The following is a 27187-nucleotide window of genomic DNA, read 5'->3' as shown; positions in this document are numbered from 1 at the left end:
CCCGCATTGGCTGGCCTGGAGCCTGTGGGCTGGGGTCAGCTCCTGTGTTGAGCATCTTCCCCCTGGTGGTTAGTGCACATCAGAGTGACTGGTCATTCCACCAGTCATTCCACTGTTCAGTTGATTTGCATGTTAGGCTTTTATTATATAGGATATATATAAAGCAAGTGTTCTGCAGCTTGCTTTATTTACCTAATGATACACCCTACACTATAATTCCTTAACTACTCCAGATCAACGTTTTGGTTGTTTCGTGGCTTTTTAAAATTGTTATTGTTGTTACCAACAATGCTGAGATGAACAGCCTTGCACATTTATCCCTATACACAAGTGTTTGTATATCCATAGAAACACTTCCTAGTGATGGGACTAGGTATCTTTTAAGAACCTCCAATCCTGTAATTCTGTGATTCTGGGTTTTACTAATTACAGGATTGGAGGTTCTTAAAAGATACCATTTATAGCATTTTCAAATGGTATAAAACAATCAACAGTGATCATTTGTACAATCCTGACTTTTTTCAAGCCTAAATAAGCCTTCACAACTTTCCTAAATAAGCCCACTGCCATAAGTAAAGATAAATTTTAGACCTTGAACTAAAAAGAACCTTCACATTATCATTCTCTCTAAAATTGTTAGACTTCCTTGGAGCAAATTTTTATCAAGATGCCAATCCAGAAAGGGTATTCACTCATTCACTCACTCCCCAATCATTCAACAGTACTAAAGGTCGTCTCACTGCCCTTTCCATTCCTGTTTTCCTCTCAAGGTTCATCAGGGGCATTCTTGGGTGCCTCATCATGATACACTAAGACAGTGATTTTCAACTGGTGTGCCACAAGAGTTTTTAAAACATGCAATATCTATTTAGTCAGGGGCACTGACCTCTTTTCCCTTAGACTGTCAAATAAAAAAATGACAGCAGCCAACACAACAATGGTCACCCGGTGTGAAAGAATCAAAATTATACCTAATGTTTTGGTCAGATCAACAAAAAAGATATTTTTTGGTGTGCCACAGAATTTTCGTAATTAGTTTACATGTGCCATGAGATGAAAAAGGTTGAAAACCACTGCACTAAAATATTCAAAGATGTGCTTATGTGACACCTCCTCCTAATGGATTCCTCCCTTCAGGTTCGATTTCTTCAAGTTTTCTCTTTGCCAAAAGCTGATAGAGTCAGAAAGGACCCAAAGCCCATTCAAGCCTGGGAGGAAGGTCTCTCTCCTTAGAAAACCAGTGGTGCCCAGCCAGTGTGGGTCAGTGCTTGAGCATGGACCTATGAACTAGGAGATTATGGTTCGATTTCCAGTCAGGGCACATGCCTGGTTTGTGGGCTTGATTCCCCAGGAGGGGGTGTGCAGGAGGCAGCCAATCAGTGGTCTCTCTCATCATTGATGTTTCTGTCTCTGTCTCCCTCTCCCTTCCTCTATGAAATCAATAAAAATTAAAAAGAAAACCAGTGGGAACCAGGACAAGACCCAGAGGAAAGGAGACCCAAATGGGTGGCTCACTAAAGCTACTCTCCGATTTAGAGAGAGATGCTGTTTTAACCTCAGTGAGTTTTTCATCTTTCCTTTCCTGTGTAACTGACAAGCTTTGTAGGACAAAGATATGGTTGTAGAAGTAGAGAAAACAGGCTAAAGAGGCCATTTGGATTACTTCTGTCTTAGACCATAGATGCAAAAACTACATGTGGCCTGATCCAGTTCTCAAGATACTTCTACACTGAGATTTGTGGCCAGAACTTCAGCTGGTACTAAAGTATTCCTCTTGCCTGGCCAACGTGGCTCAGTGGTTGAAGGTCGACCTATGAACCAGAGGTCACAGGTTCAAATCCCTGTCAGGGAACATGCCTGGGTTGTGGGCTCGATCCTCAGTGGGGGGGGGGGGGGCATGCTGGAGGCAACCGATCAATGATGCTCTCTCATCACTGATGCTTCTCTTTCTCCCTCTTCCTTCCTCTCTGAAATCAATTATGTGTGTGTGTGTGTATGTATACACACACACACACACACACACACACACACACACACACACACACATATATACATACACACTAGAGGCCCAGTGCATGAAATTCATGCACTGCGGGTGGGGTGGTCCTCAGACCGGCCTGCACCCTCTTGCAGTCCGGGAGCTCTTGGGGGATGTCCAACTGATGGCTTAGGCCTGCTCCCTGGCTTCTGGCGCACTGACCACCATGGGGTAGCTCCTGCATTGGGCATCTGCCATCTGGTGGTCAGTGCGTATCATAGCAACCAGTCATTCCACTGGTTGGTCAATTTGCATATTAGCCTTACATTATATAGGATATATATATATATATTCCTCTTCCTGCAGGAATAATTCCTTCCTCTTGTACAGATCTCTCTTTAAGCTTATAGGGGTAGCTGGGTCATGAAGCAACAGTCCAAGAATTCAGGGACACCAAGACCCAGATATATCTTTCACCTTCCTTACACCCTGAAAATATGACCAATTACAGGCACTGGGCTAGCTGTTGAGGAGTTACCCATCTGTAACAAATTTGCTTTAATTCTGCAGTATACATACAGTTCAAAAACTGTCCTTACATACTAAGAAGGCTCAGAAGAAAAGAGTTCTTCAGAAGGCCTCATGACAGCAAAGGGCATTTGCTCCAGAAAGTGTCCCATTTAACAATGCCCTCTGCTTTTCTCAGATGTTCTGAGGAAAACGGTAATGATGCAGCCTCACAATGCAAAGCATGCCCAGCCCTGCTTGGCTTTGTCTGGGTCCTCTCCTTGGCCATCCCGAGTCCCTCTTCCTGTCTCTGTTTCTTTAGAGATAAAAAAAACAAAAACAAAAAAAAACAAGATCTGCTTCCAGTATCATTACTGACGATTTCTTATAAATCTCACAGAGTGGATTTATCTGCCTGCCCAAGTATTGGCAATGAGTATGAAATTTGTAAATCCCTCAATGGCAGAAAATATTCTATCAAAGTGAAACTTGTCAAGAAGACACCATATATTTCCAAATCATTTTAAAAAGATGGTTCCTCAAGTACGTTTGTTTGTTGTACTGTTAGGGGCAGAAATAGAATATTGGGGACCAGCTACAATTATAATATTAATCATGCTCTGTTAACCGTGATGATTCTGTTCCGATTAGAGAAAGCACATTCTAACCTGGCTGAGAGTTGTATGCCCTGGGACATGGGACCTAACATAGGAATGCAGTCCATCCTCCTGTCCCAAGAACTGCCTATCATTATGGAAAGATTCACAGCCTGGTGGCTGAAACAACTTAGTGGAGGCACCTGCTCTTTACAACCCCCAGCCCCATTTCCTGTAACCTGGTCCCTGGGCGCCTGGAGGCACCTGCCTCTGTAAACCCCTCTAGCCCACATGACTTGTAACCTGTAATGATTATCCCATGCCTACTTTCCATACCTGTAATTCCTACTTTCCCACATAATCTTTGTCCTTCTACCCAATATAAGCAGCTGGTTTATGGGGAGAGGAGAGCAGATTTCTGTGGATGACCTCCTGCTCTCCCCTACTGCCAGTATCATTGGAGTAAATGCTCATATATGATTCAACCCCATCTCTGCTTAATTGGCTCAAGTAATATCAGGCAGCCCAGACCCTTTGGTTGTCCAGTTACAGTACTAATAGTAGCAAACACTTATTATCTATATTTATATAAGCCTAAGCGACCAGAACACCAGAACGACCAGAACAACCAGAACGACTGGTCGCTATGACATGCACTGACCACCAGGGGGCAGACGCTCAATGCAGGAGCTGCCCCCTCGTGGTCAGTACACTCTCACAGCCAACCTCCCATGGCTGGCCAACCTCCCCTGGCCCCTTCCCCCGTCCGGCAGGCCCCAGCCAGCAGCTGGAAGGCCCCGATCGACCCTGATCGCTGGCCAAGCCTAAGGACCTCACCCATGCACGAATTTCGTGCACTGGGCCTCTAGTATAAAGATAAGGAAACTAAGACAGGCAGAGGTTGAATAACTTGCTGCTGTTATTGTTACTTAGGCCCAAGCAATGGGACTTGTCTGTGCTCCTTGCCACTGCACCTTATTGGTATGCCTTCTTCATGGCATCAGTGAACACCGGTCTCTGTGAACACAGAGCAAAGCTCAGTTGAAGTCAGGAGCAAAGGTGCTGCCCTCATGCCAGTCATCAGCTTGTCCTGCATTTACACCTTTGCCTTACCAACCTGAACACCAGCATCCTGATGTAGCATTTGATCCCTAGCCACCAGATGCTGCTTTGACTCCAGTGGAAAGCTCTTCTTTGAAGCAAAGCAACTGTGGCTTCCACCAAAATCTTGCCAAGTTTGAACTCCATTCAATTTAATAAGTATTTATTTTAAAAGCTTAACTTTAAAAAAAAGAGAGAAAGAAAAAATAAACAAACAAATAAACGAATGAATGAATGCATAAGAAAAGGAAAAAGAAGAAAAGCTTAACTTTATACTGGATGCTGTGAAACACTTTTTAAAAAGTGTAAGTGATGTTTCTGACTATAAAGCACCTAAGGAGAACAGATACAAACAAGCTGAAACACTGTGCGAGTCACTGCAAAAATGATTGAAAGAAACAGGGTAGAAATGATCACTATAGGCCAGACTAGAGGGTAAAGGCTTGATTGAAACTTAAAGTATGAATAAAATGAATTTAGGTCTGTGGGGAAGGGAATGGCAGGGCATTCCAGAAAACAGTGTAAACAAAATCAGAAAGTAACAATAATAGCAAGGCAGGTTCAAGGAATACACCTGAGGATGAAATCCCGTCACCAGGTTGGTTTTCAGACTGCTGCCTTCTCCCTCTGATAACCCAACCAGCTCTCTTCCAGATAATCCCTCCTAGTCTAGTCAGGCAAGTCTAATTGACGTCCCTTGAATAGCCATACTTTTATGTTACCTGTCACGTCCCAGACGTATAGTCTGCAAGCCTAGGAAAAAGCAGTGACATTGACCACATGGGGAACCTAGAGATGGGTTGGTTTCAGGGAAAGGCAGGAGGAAGCAATTTTTTTGGGAAGTGAAGTCTGAGAGGACAATGGAATTTTCAAATGGATGATCCTATGCACATTTATTCAACAAGTATCAGGTTCCTTGCTGTGTGTCAGGCACTGTGACAGGCACAGTAGAAACAGCAAAAGAATATAGTTTATCATCTAGCAGAAAGAATAGATATTAAATATGTACTGTTAAATATGAAATTAGAATTTAGCACATTTTGGATGAGAAGTAAGATTTAAATATATAGGTTTGACAATGATCGTAATTGAAGTGCACTGTGTAGGGTACTATGAAGAAGCAAAAGATGAAAGAGATACTGCCCATAAACAACAACAATGAAAAAGAAAAAGAAAAAAAGACACTGTCCAATGAGGAGCTTATAATCCACCTGGAGACATGAGGCTGGTTCACATATTCAGCCAACGGACAACATAGCATGAGTGACACTAATGGCACTGTCATGTCCAGTGAGGGTGGAGTGGGAGCACTGGTGTGATTTGGGACCAACCCACTGCTATCCTAGAATTTGATCCTATGGCCCTCTGCTAGAGTCTTAACTACCTTCCACCGCCCCATCCCCACCTCATTCCCTCCTGGACCAAAGTCCTGGTGGGTGCACAGATTGGCCAAATCCAGTAGACATGCTGCGGGTGCAAAGAAAGCTGTGAAAGCCAATATCTGGACATTTTAAATGCTACACTGGAAGGTTGTTCTAGCTCCCATAAATTCATAAGGTGGAGATTTCTAATCTCTAGGAAGGGGGTTTAGAGCTTGGAGGTGAAAAAGAATGGCAAACATCTACCACAGAGAGTATTTTAATTGCCAGGACTGCTAGGAACATCATATGATAAGATCCCAATTGCTCAGTTTTTGTTTAAAAATGTATCAAAAAGCCAGAGATGACTGCAAATGACATCATCAGAGAACTATGAACTACTTAAAGAATGCACAAAAAATAAGTGCAGAGAGCATCACAAGAGAGAAACTCAGATCATAGACTTACAGAGATGAAAGGCTTCAGAGGATATCCGAGCCACTCTTCCAACCACTGCAGGAAGCACCTCTACAACCAGATGAGGGAAGGCATAGTATGGTGTCAGCACGGTTTGTAGGGTGACAACACAAACACCATCATCATATGGAGGAGAATCTCACCTCTCCCATTTTTCCATTTATACAAAAATAGATTTTAGCATATTTTGGGTGAGAAGTAAGATTTTTAAATTTTATTTATTAACTAGAGGCCCGGTGCATGAATTTGTGCACAGATGGGGTCCCTCGGCCTGGCCGGTGGGAGGTTGGCTAGCCGCAGGAGGTTGGCTGTGGGAGCGCACTGACCACCAATGGGCAGCTTCTGCATTGAGCGTCTGCCCCCTAATGGTCAGTGAGCATCATAGTGACTGGATGACCAGTCATTCAGTTGCTTAGGCTTTTATATATATAGATTAAATTTATTGGGATGACATTGGTTAATAACATTATATAGGTTTCAAGTGTACATTTCTATGCTTCATGATCTGTATAGTACAGAGAAGTAAGATTTAAATGTCTATATTTGACAACCAGGTATACAATCATATTTTAAGCCAACTGACAAGCACTGTGCAGGGTGCTGTAAAGAAACAAAGATGAATAAGTCACCATCCAACAAGGAGCTTATAATCCACTGCAGAGATGAGGCCAACTCACACATGCAACTACTTTGGTTCTCCTTTTTTCTTCTCTACTTAGATGAGTTATCAACTTCAGTTATTGGCCCATTACAGGTATCTCTCCAATTTGTCTCTCTCCATTTCATCCTTGTGCCTGGATTCCTCAAACTGCATCCCAGATGACCTTCCAGTCTTCCATATCTCTTTGCAAATTGCCCCCCACATTAATTAAGATTAATTTTCTTAAAACTGTTTTCACCAAGTTATTCTTTTTTTGTACGTTTTTATTTATTTTAGAGAAAGGAAGGGGAAGGGAGAGAGAAACATCGATCGATTGCCTCTCACACATGCCCCAACTGGGGACAGAACCTGCAATCTGGGCATATGCCTAGATCGGGAATGGAACCTGAGATCTCTAGGTGCATGGGGATGACGCTCAATCAACTGAGCCACACCAGCCAAAGCTCACCAAGTTATTCACTTGCTCAGAAAATCATAATAACTCCCAACTTCCCACTGCACACTGCATCAAACCTGAACTCATCTGCAGACACAAGCTGTATTGGACTCACTAACTCATAGGGTCTTTACATTCATTGTTCGCTAACAATGAAAATATCCAGTCCAATGTTTTCTAATTGGTTAAAAATACTTGAACTCTATGGTTCTACGTGAGCAAAATCCATATTTCTAACAATTATCTCAAGAATCTTATTGTTTCAGTAGGAATACCTCATTGAGACAAGGAATTCTAGGCAATGTCAGCTTTCCCAGTAATGCAGGAGTTTACATCTCTAGAGCTTCCAAACTTTCACAGGCTGCCTCGCTGTCTGCTTTTACATCCTTACCTAACTTCTCATTACTTCCTTATATACAACCTTCTCCTTTCCCCCATGAGAGAGGTTACATGTCTTTTTATTTGTTTGCTTTCTGCCCTTCTTACACACTTCCATTCCTTCTTTTCATTGCATAATGATTTACTCTTTCTAAATCGAATAACTTGCTTTATTTATATTATTCTTGACCTAAAAAACAACACCAAGATAGTTCAGCCAATGTCTATGCCATTGGCAAGCCTAAGGTATGAGCAGAGGAGAAAGGGAAATGAAAAAGAAAGGAAGAAAAAGTAGTAGAAGAAAGAATTTGGGAAAGAGAAGTAATGATAATTGCTGTTATTATCAAGTGTTTAGGGTATGCCAGATACTTTCTATACATCCTCAGAACAATTTGCAATCTCCTAGCCTCATGTTTAAAATGAGGAAACAGGGAGTTAAATTACCTGTGGCTAGTAAGGGTCAGAGACAAGATTGCATCCCAGGACGAATTAAGCCCATCCTCTTGCAACTAAAGAATATTATCTCCCTTTATCCGAGAGATGCAAATCAAAATGACAATGCGATACCATCTCACACCTGTCAGAATGGCTATCATCAACAAATCAACAAACGACAAGTGTTGGCGAGGATGCGGAGAAAAAGGAACCCTCGTGCACTGCTGGTGGGAATGCAGACTGGTGCAGCCACTGTGGAGAACAGTATGGAGTTTCCTCAAAAAACTGAAAATGGAACTCCCATTTGACCCAGTAATCCCACTCCTAGGAATATTTCCTAAGAAACTAGAAACACCAATCAGAAAGGATATATGCACCCCTATGTTCATAGCAGCACAATTTACAATAGCTAAGATTTGGAAACAGCCTAGGTGCCCGTCAGCAGATGACTGGATCAGAAAACTATGGTACATCTACACAATGGAATACTATGCTGCCATAAAAAAGAAGGAATTATTACCATTTGTAGGCACCTGGATGGAATTAAAGAACATTATGCTAAGTGAAATAAGCCAGTCAATGAAAGAAAAATAGCACATGATCTCACTCATTTGTGGATAATAAAAAACATTATAAACTGATGAACGAAAAGATAGATACAGAGGCAGTAAAGCATCAAACAGACTGTCAAATTACAGCGGGAAGGTTAGGGAGAGGTGGGGGAAATAAGAGATCAACCGAAAGACTTATATGCATGCATATAAGAGTAACCAATGGATGCAAAACATTGGGGGGTGAGGGCATGTATGGGAGTGGGGGGGATGCAATGGTAAGATATGTACACATATAATACCTTAATAAAATATATATATAAAGAATATTATCTCCTTAACAGAGAGTAAGAAAAGAAGCACATATAGTGGAGACAGACAAGACCTTATCAACAATTGCTTCAAGTGCTACTAAAAAATAATAGCACCATTAGTCACCAAAAATTATTTAGAGACAGCCATTAAGTTTTTAGCATGACAAAACTTAAAATTTTTCTCTTATATGCAAACCCCTTTACCACATGAATACACATACTGCATGGTCAATTAATATTTGACAAAGACAGTCTATTCAATAACGGTGTTGAAAAAATTGGACAGAAATTTACAGAAAAAAAAAAAGAAAGAAAGAGCACAGCCTGCGTGGTTCACTAGTTGAGTGTCAACCTATGAACCAGGAGGTCACGGTTTGATTCCTGGTCAGGGTATATGCCCAGGCTGTGGGCTCCATCCCCCACGGGGGATGTGCAGGAGGCAGCCGATCAATGAGTCTCTTTCATTATTGATGTTTTTAGCTCTCTCTCACTCTCCCTTCCTTTCCTAAATCAATAAAAATATATTTAAAAAACAAAACAAACCTTACACTATACACTTCTTACACTATACACAAGAATATGGATTAAAGACTTAAATGTTAGACTTGAAACCATGAAAATCCTAGAAGAAAACAGGCAATAAAATCTCAGATATTTCTCATCGCAATATTTTTTTCTGATGTATCGCCTAAGGCCATGGTCGGCAAACTGTGGCTCCTGAGCCACATGCAGCTCTTTGGCCCCTTGAGTGTGGCTCTTCCACAAAATACCACGGCCTGGGAGAGTCTATTTTGAAGAAGTGGTGTTAGAAGAAGTTTAAATTTAAAAAATTTGACTCTCAAAAAAAATTTCAATCGTTGTACTGTTGATATTTGGCTCTGTTGACTAATGAGTTTGTGGACCACTGGTAGGGCAAGGAAAACCGAAGAAAAATAAACAAACGAGACTATATCAAACTAAAATGTTTTTGCACAGCAAAGGAAACCATCAACAAAATGAAAAGACAATCCACTAAATGGGAGAACATGATCGCCAATAATATATCTGATAAGGGGTTGATATCCAAAATTTATAAATAATTTATAAAACTCAACACCAAAAAAAAAACCAAACTAACCAATTAAAAACTGGGCAAAGGATCTGAATAGACAATTCTCCAAAGAGGATATAGAGATGACCAACAGACATATGAAAAGATGCTCCCTGTCACTAATCATCAGAGAAATTAAAATTAAAACCAGAATGAGATATCACCTCATACCTGTCAGAATCAAACAATCAACAAACAAGTGTTGGTAAGGATGTGGAGAAAAGGGAACCCTTGTGCACTGTTGGTGGGAATGCAGATTGGTGCAGCCACTTTGGAAAGTAGTATGGAGTTACCTCAAACAATTAAAAATGGAACTACTTTGTGACCCAGTGATTTCACTTCTGAGAATATACAGGGTATCCCCCCCCAAATGTATACACACTTTAACAGCTAATGGCTCAATTTTGAAAATAAAATGTATTTTAATAAACACTTTATAGTTATTCAAATTGTGTGTATACATTTTTGGGACACCCTATATGAAGAAACCAGAAACATTAATTTGAAAGAATATATGCACCCCTATGTTATTTATAACAGTCAAGTGTCCATCAGTAGATGAGTAGATAAAAAAGCTGTGGTACATTTACCTAATGGAATACTATTCACCCATAAAAAAAGAAGGAAATCTTACCCTTTAAGACAATATGGATTTACCTGGAGAACATTATGTTCAGTGAAATAAGCCAGTCAGAGAAAGACAAGTACCATATAATTTCACTTTTATGTGGAATCTAATGAACAAAATAGAAACAGACTCATAAATAGATAACAGACGAACAGCTGTCAGAGAGGGATGGAGGGGGGTGCGGGGCAGGGTGAAAAAGATGAAGGGATTAAGCAAAAAAAAACAAAAACACAAACAAACAAAATCAAAAACACCAACTCATAGTCACAGACAACATATGGTTATTACCAGAGGAAAAGGGAGTGGGTGGAGGTAGAAGAGGTATAGGGGGGATAAATGCTGATGGAGAGAGACTTGACTTGGAATGGTGACTACAGAATACAGTACACAGGTGATGTATTATAAAAGTGTACACCTGAAACCTATATAATTTTATTAACCAATGTCACCCCAATAAATTCAATTTTAAAAGTTTTTTAAAAGTGTTAGATCTAGCAGGTTCTCAGTATATATCTATTTTGAGCTCTATACTTCTTTCTCATGTCTGCCCCCACCACCCTTTGTCTTCCAGTCTTCCTCATTCATCCCGCCCTACATCCAATTCCTACCCTCCTCCTTCTCAATTGCCCACACCCCTCCATTAGTACTCCCTAATTCCTCACAAACTCCAATGATCCTCCCATTCACCTCGCACCCCTTTTCCCGCCCTTTTTCCCAAGGTTACGAAGCTGGAGGACCTCATTGTCTTTCTCCCCCATCCTCCAAGCAGCCCACAGGACAGCCTTGTTACCATGACAACATAGCTGCTCAAAGCTGAAGTCAAAGGACCTGGTTGCCATGGCTTCCGCTTCTCCTCCTCCATCTCCGCCCCCGCTCCCCGCAGCGTTGGCGCCTGCGCGATACTCAACGTGAAGGGGCGGGGCCGGGCTTCAGCGGGAGGGGGAGGAAGAAGAGAAAGGATAAGAAAGGGAGTGGAGCTGGCACCTACGGCGGCCGGAGAGGGACTCGCCAAGACGGAGACTGCAGGATGGTAGGTTGTGCGAAGAGGGAGGGGAGGGGAGGGGGACCGAGGGCCGTGGGCTGTACCTGCGGGGGTCCTTGGGGTCCGCCCTCTGTGAGAGCCACTCTTTCTTCCTCCGGTCCTCAGAGGACCTCAATTTCCTGGACGGGTGGGCGAGCCGGCCTCGGGAGGAAGAACAGCTGGACATGGCTTTAGGTAGAAGGGGCGGAGAGAGGGCGCAATAGTGGGGCGAGAGAGGGCTGATTTAGGGGGCAGCGGGACTGTCCCGAGCCAGGGGGAGCGCGCGGGTCGCGATCCAAGGGGTCCCGACCACTGCCGCAGGGAAGTCGCCCGGGGAATAGGGGCGCGAGGGCTTGTGGGCGGAGGTAGGCAGCGGGGACACGGGTCACACTCCGTCCGGGTGCAGCCCCGAGAGGAGCGGCGGCCCGCGGGGTTAGAGCTGTGTGGGAGGGGATAGTTTCCGGGTCCCAGGAGAGGACGTCCTGCTTCGGTTGACCACTGGCTCGCCTAGAGGCTGAGTGCAGTGGGTAAAGCAAGTGGGCTCGAGGTCTTGCTCTGGGGGACCCGGGCCTTGGAACCCGGCTCCGCAGCTCTTTGCTCTCCGCCCCCCACCCCGCTCTCCTTCCGGAACCCAGGCCTTCCGTCTTCCTGCTCCCCCTCCTCCACCCCGTCTTAGACGTGTAGGGCTTCCTTGCGCTCCACCGTTGCCTTCCCACCACGCTAACGGCGCTTCCCCTTCCTCACACCAAAAAACCCCTTTGTGATCTTCTGCTTACTGAACAGTATTCAACTAGTACTGTTCCACACATCCAGGGATTCCAGCCCTGGTAATGTCCGTGGAGAGGAGAGCTGCAGGGAGAAGGCGAGAACTCCAAGCTGTGGACTGACCCCTTAGAACCGAGTAGCTGGGGCACACCGGGTGTGCACCCGGAGGGCTCTGCACTCCAACCCACTCTACCCAGCTTGAGCCCTGCTCCACACATTCCCTTGGAGAGCCACCTGGATGGCAGTGTTCTAACTGAAAAATGGAAAGGGAAATTGGTCACCTGATATCTGGGAAGGAGTGGGCATGTAACGGGAGGCATCATGAAAGGAAGAAGTGAGGAGCCCTGGCCCGGTGGCTCAGTGGGTTGGAGCATTGACCCGGTACACCGAAAGGTGACTCCAGGTCAGGGCACATATGAGAGGCAACCGGTCAATATTTCTCTCACATCGATATTTCTCTCTCTCTAAAAAACAAACAAAAAACAACAACAAAAAACACATATCCTAGGGTGAGGATTGAAAAGAGAGAAAGGGGAAAAAAGAGAGAGGAATATCAATGGCCAAATGCCTGAATGGCTGAGGGGAGATGAGGCTGGAATGAAGGATACCCCTGGGCATAGGACTGGCACGGGAAAGCAGTGTGTTAGGGACATCTTTAAGGGTGAATGGCTAGGATGGGGTGGAGAATTGAGGTAGCTTCTCCAGGGACAAAATACCTGATTTCAGTCAGTATGGTGGTGAATAGGAGCATGGAAGAAAGCAGACAGAGCCTTTGACATCAGTTATGGGCTGATTGTCACTGTGCTAGGTATTTTACTTACCTTTAGGAAATGGCTTGGAAACAGGAGGTCAGAGAAAAATAATAGTTATACCTGATGTGTTACAGTGTTTACCTTCTGCCAGGCACTGTTGCATATATCAACTCATTTAATCCCTCCTAATAACTTTGTAAGATAAGTACTTTTATTATCTATTTTACAGACCAGGAAACATAAAGTAATTGCCCAAAGCAACTTACTCAACTAGTAAAGCCAGGATTTGAATCCAAATGACAGACTCAGAATCTCTGACACTCCCCAGAAGGAAAGGCACCAGCTGGTGGGAATACCCAGAGTGGAGAGCAAGGGCTGATTATTTGAAGAAAATAGAAGCTGTGAGTGGAGAAGAGTTAGATGAGTTTGGGGCGGTATGTTTATGGAGGAAAGAAACTCAGAGAACCAAATCTCTGACCCTCAGCTCTGCCTCTCATTCCCCCATCCCTACCCCCTGCCTTTTCCCCAGATGCGATTCATGCTGCTGTTCAGCCGGCAGGGAAAACTGAGACTGCAAAAATGGTACCTGGCCACATCAGACAAGGAGAGAAAGAAGATGGTTCGGGAACTCATGCAGGTTGTTCTGGCTCGCAAGCCCAAAATGTGCAGTTTCCTGGAGTGGAGAGACCTCAAAGTTGTCTATAAGAGGTGACTCCCCACCTACTTTCAGACTTTCCTGGATCCTGCTTGATTGGGGCTTGGCAATGGGTTTAAATGGCTGAGTAATAAGCAGTCCCTAGGTCAGGGAGAACTAGGGCTAAGGACATCTCGAGGGCAGTGCTGAACTCCAGCTTTCTTTCCTTTCTACATTCACCTTAAAGAAATTCTTGTTCCCCACTTAGTTTTGCTCTAGTCTCACACCTACTTCACACACATACTTCGGTCCCAAGAGCCATATCTTGTCCATTACACATGTCCCTTGCTGTCTCAGTCATAAATGATAAATCCTGTGCCACTTTCCCAACACACACACACACACACACACACACACACACCACCACCACCACCACCACCATTTCTAGTTCCTTCTCTGAGGAGGTGAAATTAGTTGGCTCAGGTTTATGCTGAGTCAAATTGAGCAGGTCAGAGAGCAAGAGGAGGAAAGAGTTTGGTTGTTGCCTGTTGGTGAGAGGCACTAAGAGGCTGAGCGAGTTACTATTTGTATATCCTGGGGCCACCCCACCTTTGTCCCGAAGCCACACAGACCCTGGGCTTGGAATAAGGAGAAATGAGAGGTTTGAGCCCAGAGTGTCTGGGTCCTGGAACAGGCCAATAGCCCTTTCAGCTATCTCTCATGTGCCCCTCTCCTCAGATATGCCAGCCTCTACTTCTGCTGTGCCATCGAGGGCCAAGACAATGAGCTCATCACCCTGGAACTGATCCACCGATATGTGGAGCTCCTGGACAAATACTTCGGCAGCGTAAGTCACCCTCCCCTGTTTCCATACTCAGCAATCCCCTCTTCCCTCCGAACTCTGGGGTCCTTGGAATCTCTGCCCTGGGATACTTGGGAGAGGTGAAGTTGGAGCAGTGAGAATGGTAAATAATCTCCCTCTTTAGCCATGCCCCTTAATCAGTCTGGAAGAGTGGGTAGAGACCAGAATCTGCCTCTTAATCAATCCATCTAGAACTCAACTCAGACTTCTCACAAAAGGACAAAAGTCATATTCAGATTTTATCAGCAGTTCCTGATCTTGACGACTCCTTCCCTGCCCCACAGAATTTAGGGAAGGAGGCTAGCCCAGTGCTGGTGGGAACAATGTCACAGATTCTGGGGGACAAGGCAACAAAAGCCACAGTCAGGGACAAAGAGGCAAGAGAAGGAGAAGGAAACCTGATCCAGATACTAAGGCCTAGGGGTCAGGAGGACATAGACCTGGGGCAGGAACTAAGGTTGGAGGGTAGTCATGAAGAAGATGAGGAGACATACTGAGAAACGAGGTGGCGCATGTGGGGTGGGAATGCACTTCATTACTCTGCTTTTTCACCCTCTTCTCAGGTGTGCGAGCTGGACATCATCTTCAATTTTGAGAAGGCTTACTTCATCTTGGATGAGTTCTTGATGGGGGGTGATGTCCAGGACACCTCCAAGAAGAGTGTGCTAAAGGCTATTGAGCAGGCTGACCTGCTGCAGGAGGTAATGGGCCTGGGACAGTGAGGAGGAGGAAGAGTATCATGTAGAAGGTGCCCTCCCTCCCCTGGACACCCTGCCTGCCTGCCACATCTGCCCCCTTCCCACCACCACCAAAGGGCCCCCCTCCCTATGGTGTCTGGCCCCCTCACCTGTTTGGGGTGGGAAGTGGGGGTAGCAGACAGCCACCTGTGCCAATTCTCTCCTTCTGGAAAGACACAGGGTGTCTCACCGCAGGCAAATCTCCTTTGTCTCTTGCTTCTCTTGGCATATAAGGGTTGCTCAGAGAATTGGAGAAGAAACAAATGGTAGATAATGCTTTTCTTCCCTGGTGTCTCCCCCTCACCCCCTTTTTTTACATATACATACTCAAAATGAGCCTCTGATTTTCAGAAGCAAAAAGCTGTAGGGATTTGGGGGTTGGTGAACAGGTCACCTAGCTGTTGTTTCACCCTGCTATCTGGTGTCCCTGCCCTCACCCCATTACTGCTTGCCCCCTCTCTGCTGTGCCACTGCTGAGACTTGGTGCAGGAAGATGAGTCACCGGAATCTGCAGTGACAAACAAGCTGGCATGAGCTGGCTCTGAGGAAGGGGTGAGATAGGGGTGCAATAGGAGAAAGAGCAGAATTGAACCTGCCACATTACTGGTACAGATTTCCTCTCTCTCTCTCTCTCTCTCTCTCTCTCTCTCTCTCACACACACACACACACACACACACACACACACACACACACACACACACCCTGGCACATACACCCCTATTACTAGTGCTCTGCTCAGACCCCAATGACTCATCTCTCTGCGGTCTAACCAACCTGTTACTCCCCCACAACCCTGAACAAAAGGACCTAACCATTTGCCACCCCCACAGCCCTCAGAAAGTGTTTCCCATCCTCGAGTCACAACTTCACTCTCTTTCACCTCAGATACTAAGCTGGGCCCCCTGCTCACCAACTTGGTCCGTGGTTCTCTGCCGGGGGGGGGGGGGGGGGGTGGACTCAACCTGGACCCCCTCCTTGCCACAGTTGGCTCTGGGAGGTAGTCCTAGGGGGGCTGGGAAACTCCCCTGAAGGGTCCCCCGCTGTTCTGCCTTGAACTCACATTGGCTTCTCTCTCTCTCCCCCTTCCCCGTTTCTCTGTGTGCTTCCTCCATCCTTGTGATGCTGTTGTCTTGCCCATCCACCTCCCTCATTCCCTGTCTGCCTTTCCTGCTGTCTCTGCGTCACCCTCTTGTTTGTCTCTGCCTTAGGAAGATGAGTCGCCACGCAGTGTGTTGGAGGAGATGGGTCTGGCATAGCCCCTGCCCAGGCCACATGGAGATGTGGGGAGCTGGTGGAGAGGCAGGGCACAAGTGGCCCTTTTCTTGGTGGGACTCAGCTGTCCCTCCTTCTGCTGTCTCACCTTCTTTTGGAGTGAGCTGTAGGCTCAGGACCCTCAAACAGTCCCTTCCTCCACCCCCTACCTCCTGTTTCCCTTTTCCTACTGAAGGTTTTTGGAGCTGGAAGGCAGGAAAATATGACCAAGACCCAAGATGGGGGTGCTATTTGGCTTTCATTCCCTGCCTTTGAAGAACTATTACTCCAAATTTCCTTCCCTCCCCTTATAATTGTAAATATATAAATATGTCAGGTTAAAGGGAAAAGGTTTTCAGGGCTCTCTTCTCATCTCCCTGCCCCATATCCTACCTCCACCCCTCCCACCCCCTGCAGCCAGCCAGGGCAGTTTCTCTGCCTGGGAAGGGGGCATCTGTGTAGTGACTAGGTCATCCTTTCCCTTCATCTGCACCCTCCCTTCCTTCTTGGCTGCAGTAGGGCCTCTGCCCAGTGCTGGGGGAGGAACAACATAGTTAATTTTTTTCTAACCTTGCCACTTTGAGGGAGGGAGGGTTGGGGGAAGGGCAGGCTTCATAAGAGACTGGGCCCTATCTCTCCTTCACTCCATATTCCGGGTGAGGCAGAAACTAAGGGGTTGGTGGGGTGGGCAAGTGTCTGACTTTATTTCCTTTCCTCTGAAATAAAAGAAAAGCATTTCTGGACTTCGCCTGCCTGAGGCTCTGTGAAAGAAGATAGGGCTGCTGGAATCAGTTAGGAGGGGAAGGGAACACTGCATTTGACTCTTCCCCAGAAAAGGGTTGCCAGATTAGAGCCAGAAATAAAATAAAAAATACACAGTTCAATTTGTATGATAATAATTTTTGTTGTTGTTAATCCTCACCAGAGAATACCTTTCCATTGATTTTTAAAGAGAATGAGAGGGAGGGGAGAAAGAATCATTGATGTGTCTCACATTGATTGGTTGCCTCCCCAACTCAGGATTGAACCTGAGACCCTTTGGTGCACAACTGATGGTCCAACCAACTAGAGTAACACTGGCCAGGACAACGAATAATTTTTAAGGTTAAGTATATCCTATGCAAATGTATCCATTGCTTATCTGAAATGCAAATGTAACCGAGTGTCCTATATTTTACCTGACACCCCCTACCAAAAATGTATTTGCTGGCTCAATGCCTCTGCAACCAGCTAGCTCCCTGAGCTGTCTTCAGCCAGGGAGAAGAAACTTCCTCTAAGGTTTCACTCCTCTAAGGTTTCTTTGTGGGAGATTTCATTTGCCTGGTTTAGTTTTGTTTGGGAAGGAGACTCCCTAGTTCAAGGATATATTCTACCTCTTATGCTTAGGAAAGGGTTAAGAAGTGGCTAAAACCAAGATGTTTCTGTGGCTGCCAAACGTCCCCTGACCCCATATTTATTGTGAAGTGTGTAGGACCAGGGAATTTAGGGAGCAGTTAAGGGAGGTGTGTCAGTGAGTTGGAACAGGGTCTGTGGGGAGCCCCCAGCACTGCCTGTGTGGCCCTTCAGAGTCAAGAGAAGAGCCTCCTAAGTAGCCCAGAGCTGTGGCTCCTTATCTACTTTCCATCTCTGCCAGGCCCTGGGAACCCATGACTTTAACCACCATTTAGTGTTTCCAAATGGATGTGAGCCAATTCTACCCCCAAATACAGTTTTAAAAAGGGTTGGTGCCACTCAACCCTCCCTTTTAAGCTGGAGGAGATGGGTGTTGTGGCTGGCGTTTCCCTCACCGCCCCTTGGGAAGGACGCACAGACCCAAGGGGACGGGTGAATAACCGAGAACAAAGTCCTAATAAAATAGTCACTTTTATTTCTTAGCAAAACTATTTCCTCCGTGAGGGGTATTTACAAGAGAGAAGGGAAAGAAGGTAAATTCACAGCGATTTGGAGAGAGTGGAGCGGCTGTGGGAGGCCCAAAGGGCAGGAGACAGAAACAAATGGAACTGGGGAACTAGGTGGGGACAGCGGGAGGGAGCTCGCACAAACCATCCGCTCGCCTGCGCTGGCCCTGGGACAGCCATGAGTGAGTTTGGGGAGTTCGGGCTTTGGACCCAGGAAGAGGTATGACTGGCCCTCCGCGCAGTCCGCGGGCAAGGCGGGGCGGGGGCCGAGGGCGGGGCCGGGACGCATGCAAATACCCAGAGGGACAGGAGCGACACGGAGGGGGGTGACCACGCGCTGCGGTGGCGCTCGGGGGCGAGACCGGTCACGGGCGTTGGAGCAGCACGTGCTCGATGTAATTCTCCAGCTCCTCCTGCTCCTGCAGCCGGCGCTCCTCCGCCTCTGCCTCCGCCTGCGCGCGCCGTGCCTGGGCCTCCCCGCCGGGATAGTGGCGCGAAGGCGGCAGGGCATGGTGGTAGTGGCGGCGGCGCGAGGCAGCAGGAGGCTGCAGCGTCCGCGGCCGGATGTAGTTGGGAAAAGGGTGGTAGGGCCCCGGGGGAAATACCTCGTCCTCCTCCCGATCCCAAGGCGGGAGCACCTCGTTCCAATCCCGCAGCTGGTCTTCAGCGGGGGCGGGGGCGGGGGCGAGGGGCGGGGGCTGCGGGGAGCGGACGTGGGTGGGCACGGGGGCAGCCCGTGGGGGAGGCACAGGCTCGGGAGGGGCGTTCTTCTTCCGCTTCCGCTTCTCCTCAACCTCCTCGATGATGCTGACCACGTCATCCGCTGGCAGGTGGAGTTTGGTGGACAGCTCAATGAGGCTATCGATGGTCTGTGGGTCCATCTCTTCGTCGTCGTCGTCCTCCTCTCCGCCCTCCTCTGCCCCCTCGACGTCCTGCCGACGGTGGCCAGGCATCTCCTCCTGGGAGCGCTTGTCCTCAGCGGCGGCTTCCCCGTCCTCCTCCTCCTCCTCGGCGAACAGTAACGCGTTCTGCCGCGCCCTCTCCGCCTCCTCCGCCTCCGCCTCCGCTTCTGCCGCCTCCTCGTCCTCTTCCCCCACCCTCTCCTCACCGCCGCGTCTCTCCTGCTCCACCTCCTCCTCTTCCCTCTCGCTCTGTCGCTCCTTCTCCGGCTGCAGCCCCCGACCCCCCAGGTTGCGTTGCCGGGCCCCACCCTGTAGCAAATACTGGAGTAGCAGGTCCGAAGCCAGGTCCGCCAGCCGCTCTTCTTGCGCCGCGGCCTGCCGGGTGGCCTCCGCCTGCCGCCTCCCTGCCTCTACCTGAGCCAGCCCTTGCTGTAGAAGGCGCTCCCCCGCCTCGGAGCCGCTCAGGAGTGAGCTCTCCGGCCGGCGCGCCTTGGGGAAGGGGGTGCCCAGGCTTTGGTACGCCTTGGACAGGGGTGCCAATGCCTCGCCTAGGTGTGTTTTGGGGGAAGGCACTTTTTCCCCGAACTGGTGGGCTTCGGGAAAGGGGCGGCTCTCGGGTATATGAACCTGGAATTGCTGGGGAGCCGGGGGTGGCAGGGGCGCGCGCTCCGGGACGCGCGCCTGGAACTCTCCCCAGGAAGCGCGCCACACGCGCTCGGGCCCGGGGCTCTCCAGGTTGACTCGGGTCAGTGTGTGCGTGCGAGTTTCCGTCTCTGCTGCTGCGGTCTCCTGCTGGCGCTTGGCGCTGCTCGGACTGAAATCTCTCAGTTCCTGGAGCAGGGCAGCCAGCGCCTCAAGCTCCTCAGAGGGGTCGCTCGCCTCGGGACCATTCTCCTGAGTCTGAGGGCGAGGCGGGGCCGCGGGCGCATGAGTCTCTGGCGCTGGGAGGCTGTGGGTCTGGCTTTTTACAGTCTCGGTTAACAGAGCTTCTGCTGCTTCTTCCGCTGGCTTCAGTTGGGAGCTGCTTGGCACCGGGGGCGAGGCCGGGTGGTCAAGTGCCTGTAACAGCACTGCGGCCAGCGCCCGGGGATCCACACCCTGGAAAAGCTCTCCCTCGTCCTGCGGCTCTGAATTTCGAGCGGCTCGGACCTCTGGGGTGCGACCATCCTTCAGCCCGGGCACTGCGTTCCCAGCTACGGATTCTTTATGCTCAGAGCTGAGGGGAGGTGACTGTACCTCAACGCGTCCGGGGGGCGCTCCTCCCAGCCCCTTAATCAGTACAAGGAAGCAGAAGAGGGCGGAAACTGGCAACCTGAGCGATTTCATGACCAGGGGACTGCCGGAGACTGAAAAATAGGAGGGAAGGAAAGAAAGAAAGGATTTCTTTAAGAATTTTCTGCTCTCTGATTCTACATTCCTTTCCCCCACCTTTAATCAGGAAATCAGGGTTTCCCCTAACCTTACCCAGAAGAGGGACCTTTAGGCGCAAAGAAGGAAGATGTGCCGATCTCTGGAGTCGTGTAAATGGGAAAATGCCCACAACCCTCGCACCCACTGTGCCTCCTCGCCCCCTTCTCTGAGCCATCTCATTGCCCGCGCCCACATACTAAGCAGTGAGGATAAGGGGGAAATCTCTGCTCCCTCCCCACAGGACTCTCTGGATGGTGCGTGGGCGACTTCAGCAGCAAGAAAAAAGCGGCGACTCCCCACTTACCAGAGACCCTTACGGAGAGCTCCCCGGTGTGTTTTCAACACCCCCATCTGGGAGGGGAGAGAACCCTCCCTCACACCCATCGCTGCCAGGGTTGGAGGGGCAGACAGCGGAGTATTTACCAGCTGGTGTCACGACGCAGGAGGTGGAGAGGAGGGTCGAGGCGGGGTGGGGGCAGGGGAAGATCGGAACGCTTCCGCTTCGGCTCCGAGAGGTGGCTAAGATAGGACCGATGATCGAGGTCTGGCGTCCAGTGGGCTGGGTTCAGCTGGGTCCGGGCGGCTCGCTCGCTCCGGCTTCAGCACGCTGGACAGCGCCCGCGCCGCTGCCGCCTTATAAACGGGAGCGCGCAGTGTCACGTGGGATTGTCCCGCCCCATTGACGTCAATATTCATTCATGGGGAAGCGGGCGGGCGCCTAGAGGCGGGAGGATGCCCAACGATTGGAGGAAGCGGTGTCCTCCCGGCCTGCGACTGCGCACTGGGGTCCTCGGCTGGAGGGGCGTGCGCTAGTGGAGCACCGGGGAAAAGAATGAATGAATGAATGAATGAAATGTCGAGGCGGGCGGGGTTGGGGGCTATGAATGAATGAAGGAGGGACAAGGAGAAAAGGATGAATGAATGAATGGAAAGGTGGATGCAGAGACACTGCAACACAGGAGGGTGGGTTTTACCTAACAATTTGCAGCGGCGGGAGCCCGCATCGCGAAACGGATGGGGCACTCCCAGGTCTGACAGGGCACCAGTAAGAAATCCATGCTGGGGAGGGGGAGGATAAGGAATCCAAAGCGGGGCAGGTAGGGGCAGTCTCCCCATCCTCCGATCTCAGGGTCCATGGGGAACACGCCCAAGGACGGCATGAACCTGAGAAAGGAGATGTGCGAGCGCTGTACGCGGATCCGCGGTGCGGGGTGCCGGCCCTGGGCCGGGGCAGATGGGTGGATCTTGCGGTTTTGGTAATCCCACCGAAAAGGGTCCAAGTTGGAAGAGAAGGAAAAGATTGAGGATGTGTGTGGCTCTGTCGTGTCTGTACACTGTCGGTGCGTGTCTGAAGAAAAAGGTGTGTCTGTCCAGTTGACTCTGTAGCGTATGTTGGCGCCTCTGCTGTGCCCCCTTTCAGCCCACCACTCCCCATCCCCCTTCAGTTTCTTTCCCTCCTGCTCCTTCCCCCCCACCCCAAAGGACGTTTGGAGGGCAAGAGCAAATCAGGTGGGGAGGGGGTTGCGCAGGTGGGGGGCGGTGGCTCAACTCCAGCTCTCTCCATTGCTTGAAGGGAAGGTTGAAACACGTAGCGGGAGGTGGGGGTGGGCCTGCAACGTCAGAGAACGCCCCTTACTGCAACCCGACCCCTCGACCGTATCTCCGGCCAGAAGGGCTGGGGCTGGGGGCATGGACGGTTAGTGGTTCCGGGGGGTTGGGGGCGATGACGCACAGATTGCGCAAAGAGAATCTATCAGCAAGCCGGGTCCAGTGAAGGGAGACCAGCCGTGGGCGGGGGTGGAGGGGGGACGGAAATGGGGAGGGGGCAGGGGAGAGAGGAGGGAGCCAAGGGGAGCCGCCAGTGCAGGAATGAAGGGGAGGGAGGGGGGCTTCGGTGCAGGCAGAGAGCTGTGCGGAGGCGTGGGCAGTGAAAGGGGGAAGTTACAATGACACACACCAGACACACAAGAACTGCAGGCACAGGGGTACCATGGACACACACACAGGGCTCAGATTGTCAGAGCCAGTCCTCAACCCCCTCCTCATCTCTTCCTAGCACTAATCCTCCTCCTCCTCCTCCTCCTCCTCCTCCTCCTTCTCCTCCTCCTCCTCCTCCTCTTCCTCCTTCTCTCTCTCTCTCTCTCTCTCTCTCTCTCTCTCTCTCTCACACACACACACACAATCACTCACGTGTTTTCCCTCTATAGCCAACAGTGGCTTCTCGGTTCCATCAGTGGCTCCACTTTCCCAGAAGAAAGCCTACCAGCTCTGCGAGGAAAGAGGTGGGGAGGAGGAGAGAGAGGAAAGAGAGAAGACAGCAGGAGAGGGAAGAAGGAAGGAGAGAATCTAGAAAAGGTAGAAGGAACAGGCAAAAGGAAGAAAAAATACTGAAAGCCAAGGTGACTGCGGAGATGCCAAGGAAAGAAAGGAGAGGAGGGGGTAACAGACCCCACAGCAGTACTTCACCCCCACACAACAAATCTAGGATCTCCTGCTGCCCTTGTGGCCCCCCTCATTCTTCCTTTCCCTCCCCATCTCCCTCTTTTCCCCGCGTGGTTACTGAGAGCATTGGAATGGGGAGGGGGTCACATTACCTTCCCGAGGAGGATGAATCAGAGAGAGATGGTTCAGACATCTGGAGAGGGGGAGGGGAAGCCATCCAAGAGCCAGGCAAAGCGGGGGAGCCCTGGAGGAGACTGTGAGACTGATGGGGCTAAGCGACTAAGTGTGAAGGGAGATAGGCACCTAGAGAAACTCTGTTACTGTGGGCTCATGTATGTGGACATGCACCTATGCGTGTATGTACATGTGTGTATAGGTGTACAGAGATTAGTGAAATATATGGGAGGAAAGAAAAAGAAAGGGCGTTGCGGGGGCCAAGAGTGGTCGTGTTCCGATTTAAATATGTAGTCTTTTCCAGTGTATGTGGTTGTGTTTTTGCCTGTTTCCAGGTATCTGTGTGTGAATGGGTGTGGGTTCTGATCCCTTCTGCCAGTATAAATGTGTAGTTAAGAGTCTTGAGTCTGGGTATCTGCTGGGTCTGGAACGTGTGCCTGGGTTGGTGCATCGATAATGTGTGTGTGTGTGTGTGTGTGTGTGTGCGCGCGCGCGCACGCGTGTGTGTGAGTGTACACGTATGTCTTTTACAGTTCTCTGGGTCCGTCCATGTCCGTTGGTATATGTTAGAGGTTATGTGGACTTCTATGTGCTCTTTCTTGCCCCTTCCCCACGTTCACCTTTTCTCTAGATTTCTATGCCATAAAGCCTCAGAATCCAAGCCACTCGACTGCCGCCCTCAAGCGGGTCCTTGCCCCTGTTTGCAGAGTGTTCCTCCATTCTTCCCCAACTCCCCACGCCTCCCTTTCTCCACTCTAGCCCAGAAGAACGTCTCAGAAATTAACATCCCAAGAGTCTCAGCCATCTTGGGGTAAGGGAGGTAGCAATAAGGTGGGAGCCCCAGGCACCAATGGCAATAGGCTTGGTGATTCCGCAATCTGGTTCTTGATCCCTCTTATCTGGGTCTGTTTCTGCCTCTTTCCTTTCCAGTTCCCTACCTGGACCAGTTTATTCATGCACACTCTACCTCTCGAAGATGTACTGTGTTCTTCATACCTTGCTGCCTTTAGGGGTTTCTGGGAAAGAAGCTGGATTGGGGACAGGTTCCTGGGATCCGGGAAAGAGAGAGATGACAAGAAAGAAAGAAATGGAGAGAGAGCTGGGAAAGGCAAAGCTGAGATGGGGATCTGGAGGGGATGCCTGGTGTTTGCTCTGAGTTGTTTGTACAAATACATCTCTCTTTGTCTTTGTTTCTGAATCGCTCACTCTCCAGTAGGGTAAGAGAAGATGGGGTCCAGCAGAGTAATGATTCAAGCTAAAGATTTGGAAAACCAGGAGAGGGGAGCATTGGGTCTTTCCCCTGAGAAAGTTTGGGAGAGAAAAAGAGCAAGGGCTTGTCCCCTTCCCCTTTCCTCCTATGCCCCTCCCCCCATACCTCCAGGTTCCTCCTCCTCTTCCTTTCCCCCAACCGGTGACTCACCTCTGCAGGCTTTCATTGCGTCAGCCATGGGGGCGGGAGGGGGGGTGGCAGGGCGGGGGAACTTTATGAGAAGGGCAGGGGTCTCCACTTTGGAGGGAAAGAAGCTGCTGAGGCACCCCCCCAAAAAATGGCCCCATTAGAATGCATTATTGCCCTATCCTCTGCCACCCCAGTTGAGTAGGGTGGCGAGTCCTGGGAAGGGGACTGGGAGAGGGCTGGGGGCCACTGACAGGTCTGGGAATTATAAGTAATAGGAAGGGGTTGCTCACCCTAATTTTCAGTCCCCTGGTCCCATTCCCTCATACTCCCACCCACTCCTGAGTGGGGGAAGGGAGACCCAGGAAGCCGGGGGGGGGGGGGGGGGAGGGCAAAGCCGCAGAGATGAGTCACCAAGAAAGGGAGATAGAGAAAGAGACAGAGATGAGGAGAGACACAAAGAGAGACAACTACTGGAGAGACCGAGAAAGAAAAACACACACGCCATGAAGGAAGGTGATACCCACAAACTAAAAAGAAAAAGGAAATTGTTTGCTTCCATAATCCTGAGTCAGCCTCCTCCAACACCCACCTGTCACACACACACACACACACACACACACACACACACACACACACCACTATCATTCAGAGTTACATTGACATTCTGAGACACACCCATTTACACAAACACAATGTCACACCTAGCCTAGAAGACCCGTGCTGAAGATGTGGCAGGGTAATGGAGATTCGCGTTGAGAGCCTTCATTCTTCTTACGCGGGATGGTGGAAGGGAGTAAAAACTCTGAAGGTATGTGACTTCAAAAACCCAAGATGCGGATCAGGGACTCGGAGGCTACGCCTTACACACACGACGACACACACACAGTTCCCTGCCTCCCCATCCACAGCACATAGCAACATATCATGCATTGTCCTCATCAAAGACACTTGGGAGTACCTGATTCTGGGGTACACCAGCCACGATGTCCCGAACACATCTCACCCAGACACCCTCTTACTCGTACACACATGTACAGAAACGCAGACACACAAAGACGCCCATGGACACACTCACACGGACGGAAACCACCTTGCGCTGCCTCGCCCGCGTCCGCACACGTCCTGGCGCCCCCGTGTGTTACTTTTTGGGATTGCAGTCATCACCACCCCGAGGTCGGCTCCGCGGGAAGCGGCGGCTCCACCTTCTGCTTGGTGCCCACCCAGGAATGGAGAAACCAAGCGAAAGAGTCGAGAGCTGGGAGTTAGACGCCTGGATCGTAAGGCTGAGGGAGGCTGGTCCTGGATGCCAAGGGGAACTTGGAGGAAGAGCCCATAGAATTTGGACAGTAGCCTACAGCCAGGTGCAGGCGCCGGGTCTAGTCAGGGCCCCACGCCACTGCTCACCTTTCTGCTTCTTGGTTGGAGTGGGGGCAGGCAAGGGCTAGCTCCCTTCGGGGAAGTCATTGGCCCATTGCCACAGGGCTAAGATCCTAATACAGGGGAAGGTAATGGGTGTCATGGACCCCCCCCCCCCCCCGCCCCGAGAAGTAAAACAAACACAGGGTGGACTAAGAATCCGTTTATATTGCAACATAGCCTTGGTTGAAGCGACAGGGAGAGCAGCAGCAGGTCAGGCACAGGAGGCAGAGGAAGGCATTGGCAAAGCCGGAAGTGGGACAGTGTGAAGCGGCGGTGCTCCTCTGCCCACCGCCCACCTCCTGGCGCCCATGTCTTGGATCCCATCCCAGTGAACCCTGTGCTCACTGTCAATGTGTCCTTAGCAGTGGTTCATTGTCCCAACAAGTAGTTTCAAGCTATCACCCTCAAAGAATGAGGCTTTGGGCCTGGGACACCTGGCTTCTAGTCCCTGCGAGGAGGCTCCCAGCTACTGCGAGGGACTGGGGAGTCACTTTGATCTTCCTGGGTCTCTGTTTCCTTCCTCTGCAGTAGACGTGTGGATGCAGTGTAGAAGACAGTGCTGTGCAAATACAGCTGTTACTACTTGCATTTATTTATTTATTTTAAATATATTTTTTATTGATTTCAGAGAGGAAGGGAGAGGGAGAGAGAGATAGAAACATCAATGATGAGAGAGAATCATTCATTGGCTGCCTCCTGCACGGCCCCCACTGGGGATCGAGCCCACAACCCAGGCATGTGCCCTTGACTGGAATTGAACCCGAGACCCTTCAGTCCACAGGCCAATGCTCTATCCACTAAGCCAAACCGGCCAGGGCATTACTTGCATTTAAATAGAAGACTGTCAAAGTCCAAAAAGTGTAAAGGAACTAGAGAAAGGGAGGAGTGTCCAGAAATACCTGGAGGTGGGTTCCAGTCTCACTAGAAGGCAGCCTCACACTGGCTGAGGGATTTGCCCTCCACTACACCAAATTCTCCAGCCTGAACCCCCTGGTTCTGCCACTGGTTGC

At 49.3% G+C, this 27187-nt stretch overlaps 2 protein-coding genes across 2 annotated transcripts; one reads left to right on the top strand and one right to left on the bottom strand.

Moving 5' to 3' along the window:
* The first annotated feature begins 11424 nt into the window (after window positions 1-11424).
* AP1S1 (adaptor related protein complex 1 subunit sigma 1) lies at window positions 11425-18398 on the top strand. The gene is made up of 5 exons (XM_080682733.1): window positions 11425-11540; window positions 13578-13756; window positions 14421-14529; window positions 15108-15245; window positions 16491-18398. The coding sequence occupies exons 1-5, from the start codon at window positions 11538-11540 to the stop codon at window positions 16536-16538; spliced, it is 477 nt and encodes a 158-aa protein (XP_080538859.1). The 5' UTR covers window positions 11425-11537; the 3' UTR covers window positions 16539-18398.
* VGF (VGF nerve growth factor inducible) lies at window positions 18378-25754 on the bottom strand. The gene is made up of 3 exons (XM_080682731.1): window positions 25717-25754; window positions 21167-21376; window positions 18378-20679 (listed from the first exon to the last, which is right to left on the bottom strand). Exon 3 carries the CDS (start codon window positions 20657-20659, stop codon window positions 18797-18799), a length of 1863 nt encoding a protein of 620 aa, XP_080538857.1. The 5' UTR covers window positions 20660-20679; window positions 21167-21376; window positions 25717-25754; the 3' UTR covers window positions 18378-18796.
* Between the last annotated feature and the right edge of the window lie 1433 nt (window positions 25755-27187).

The sequence above is a fragment of the Plecotus auritus genome, assembly GCF_963455305.1.
Source record: "Plecotus auritus genome assembly, chromosome: 7".
Classification (NCBI taxonomy): domain Eukaryota; kingdom Metazoa; phylum Chordata; class Mammalia; order Chiroptera; family Vespertilionidae; genus Plecotus; species Plecotus auritus.
This window is presented reverse-complemented; position numbering and strand designations above follow the sequence as displayed.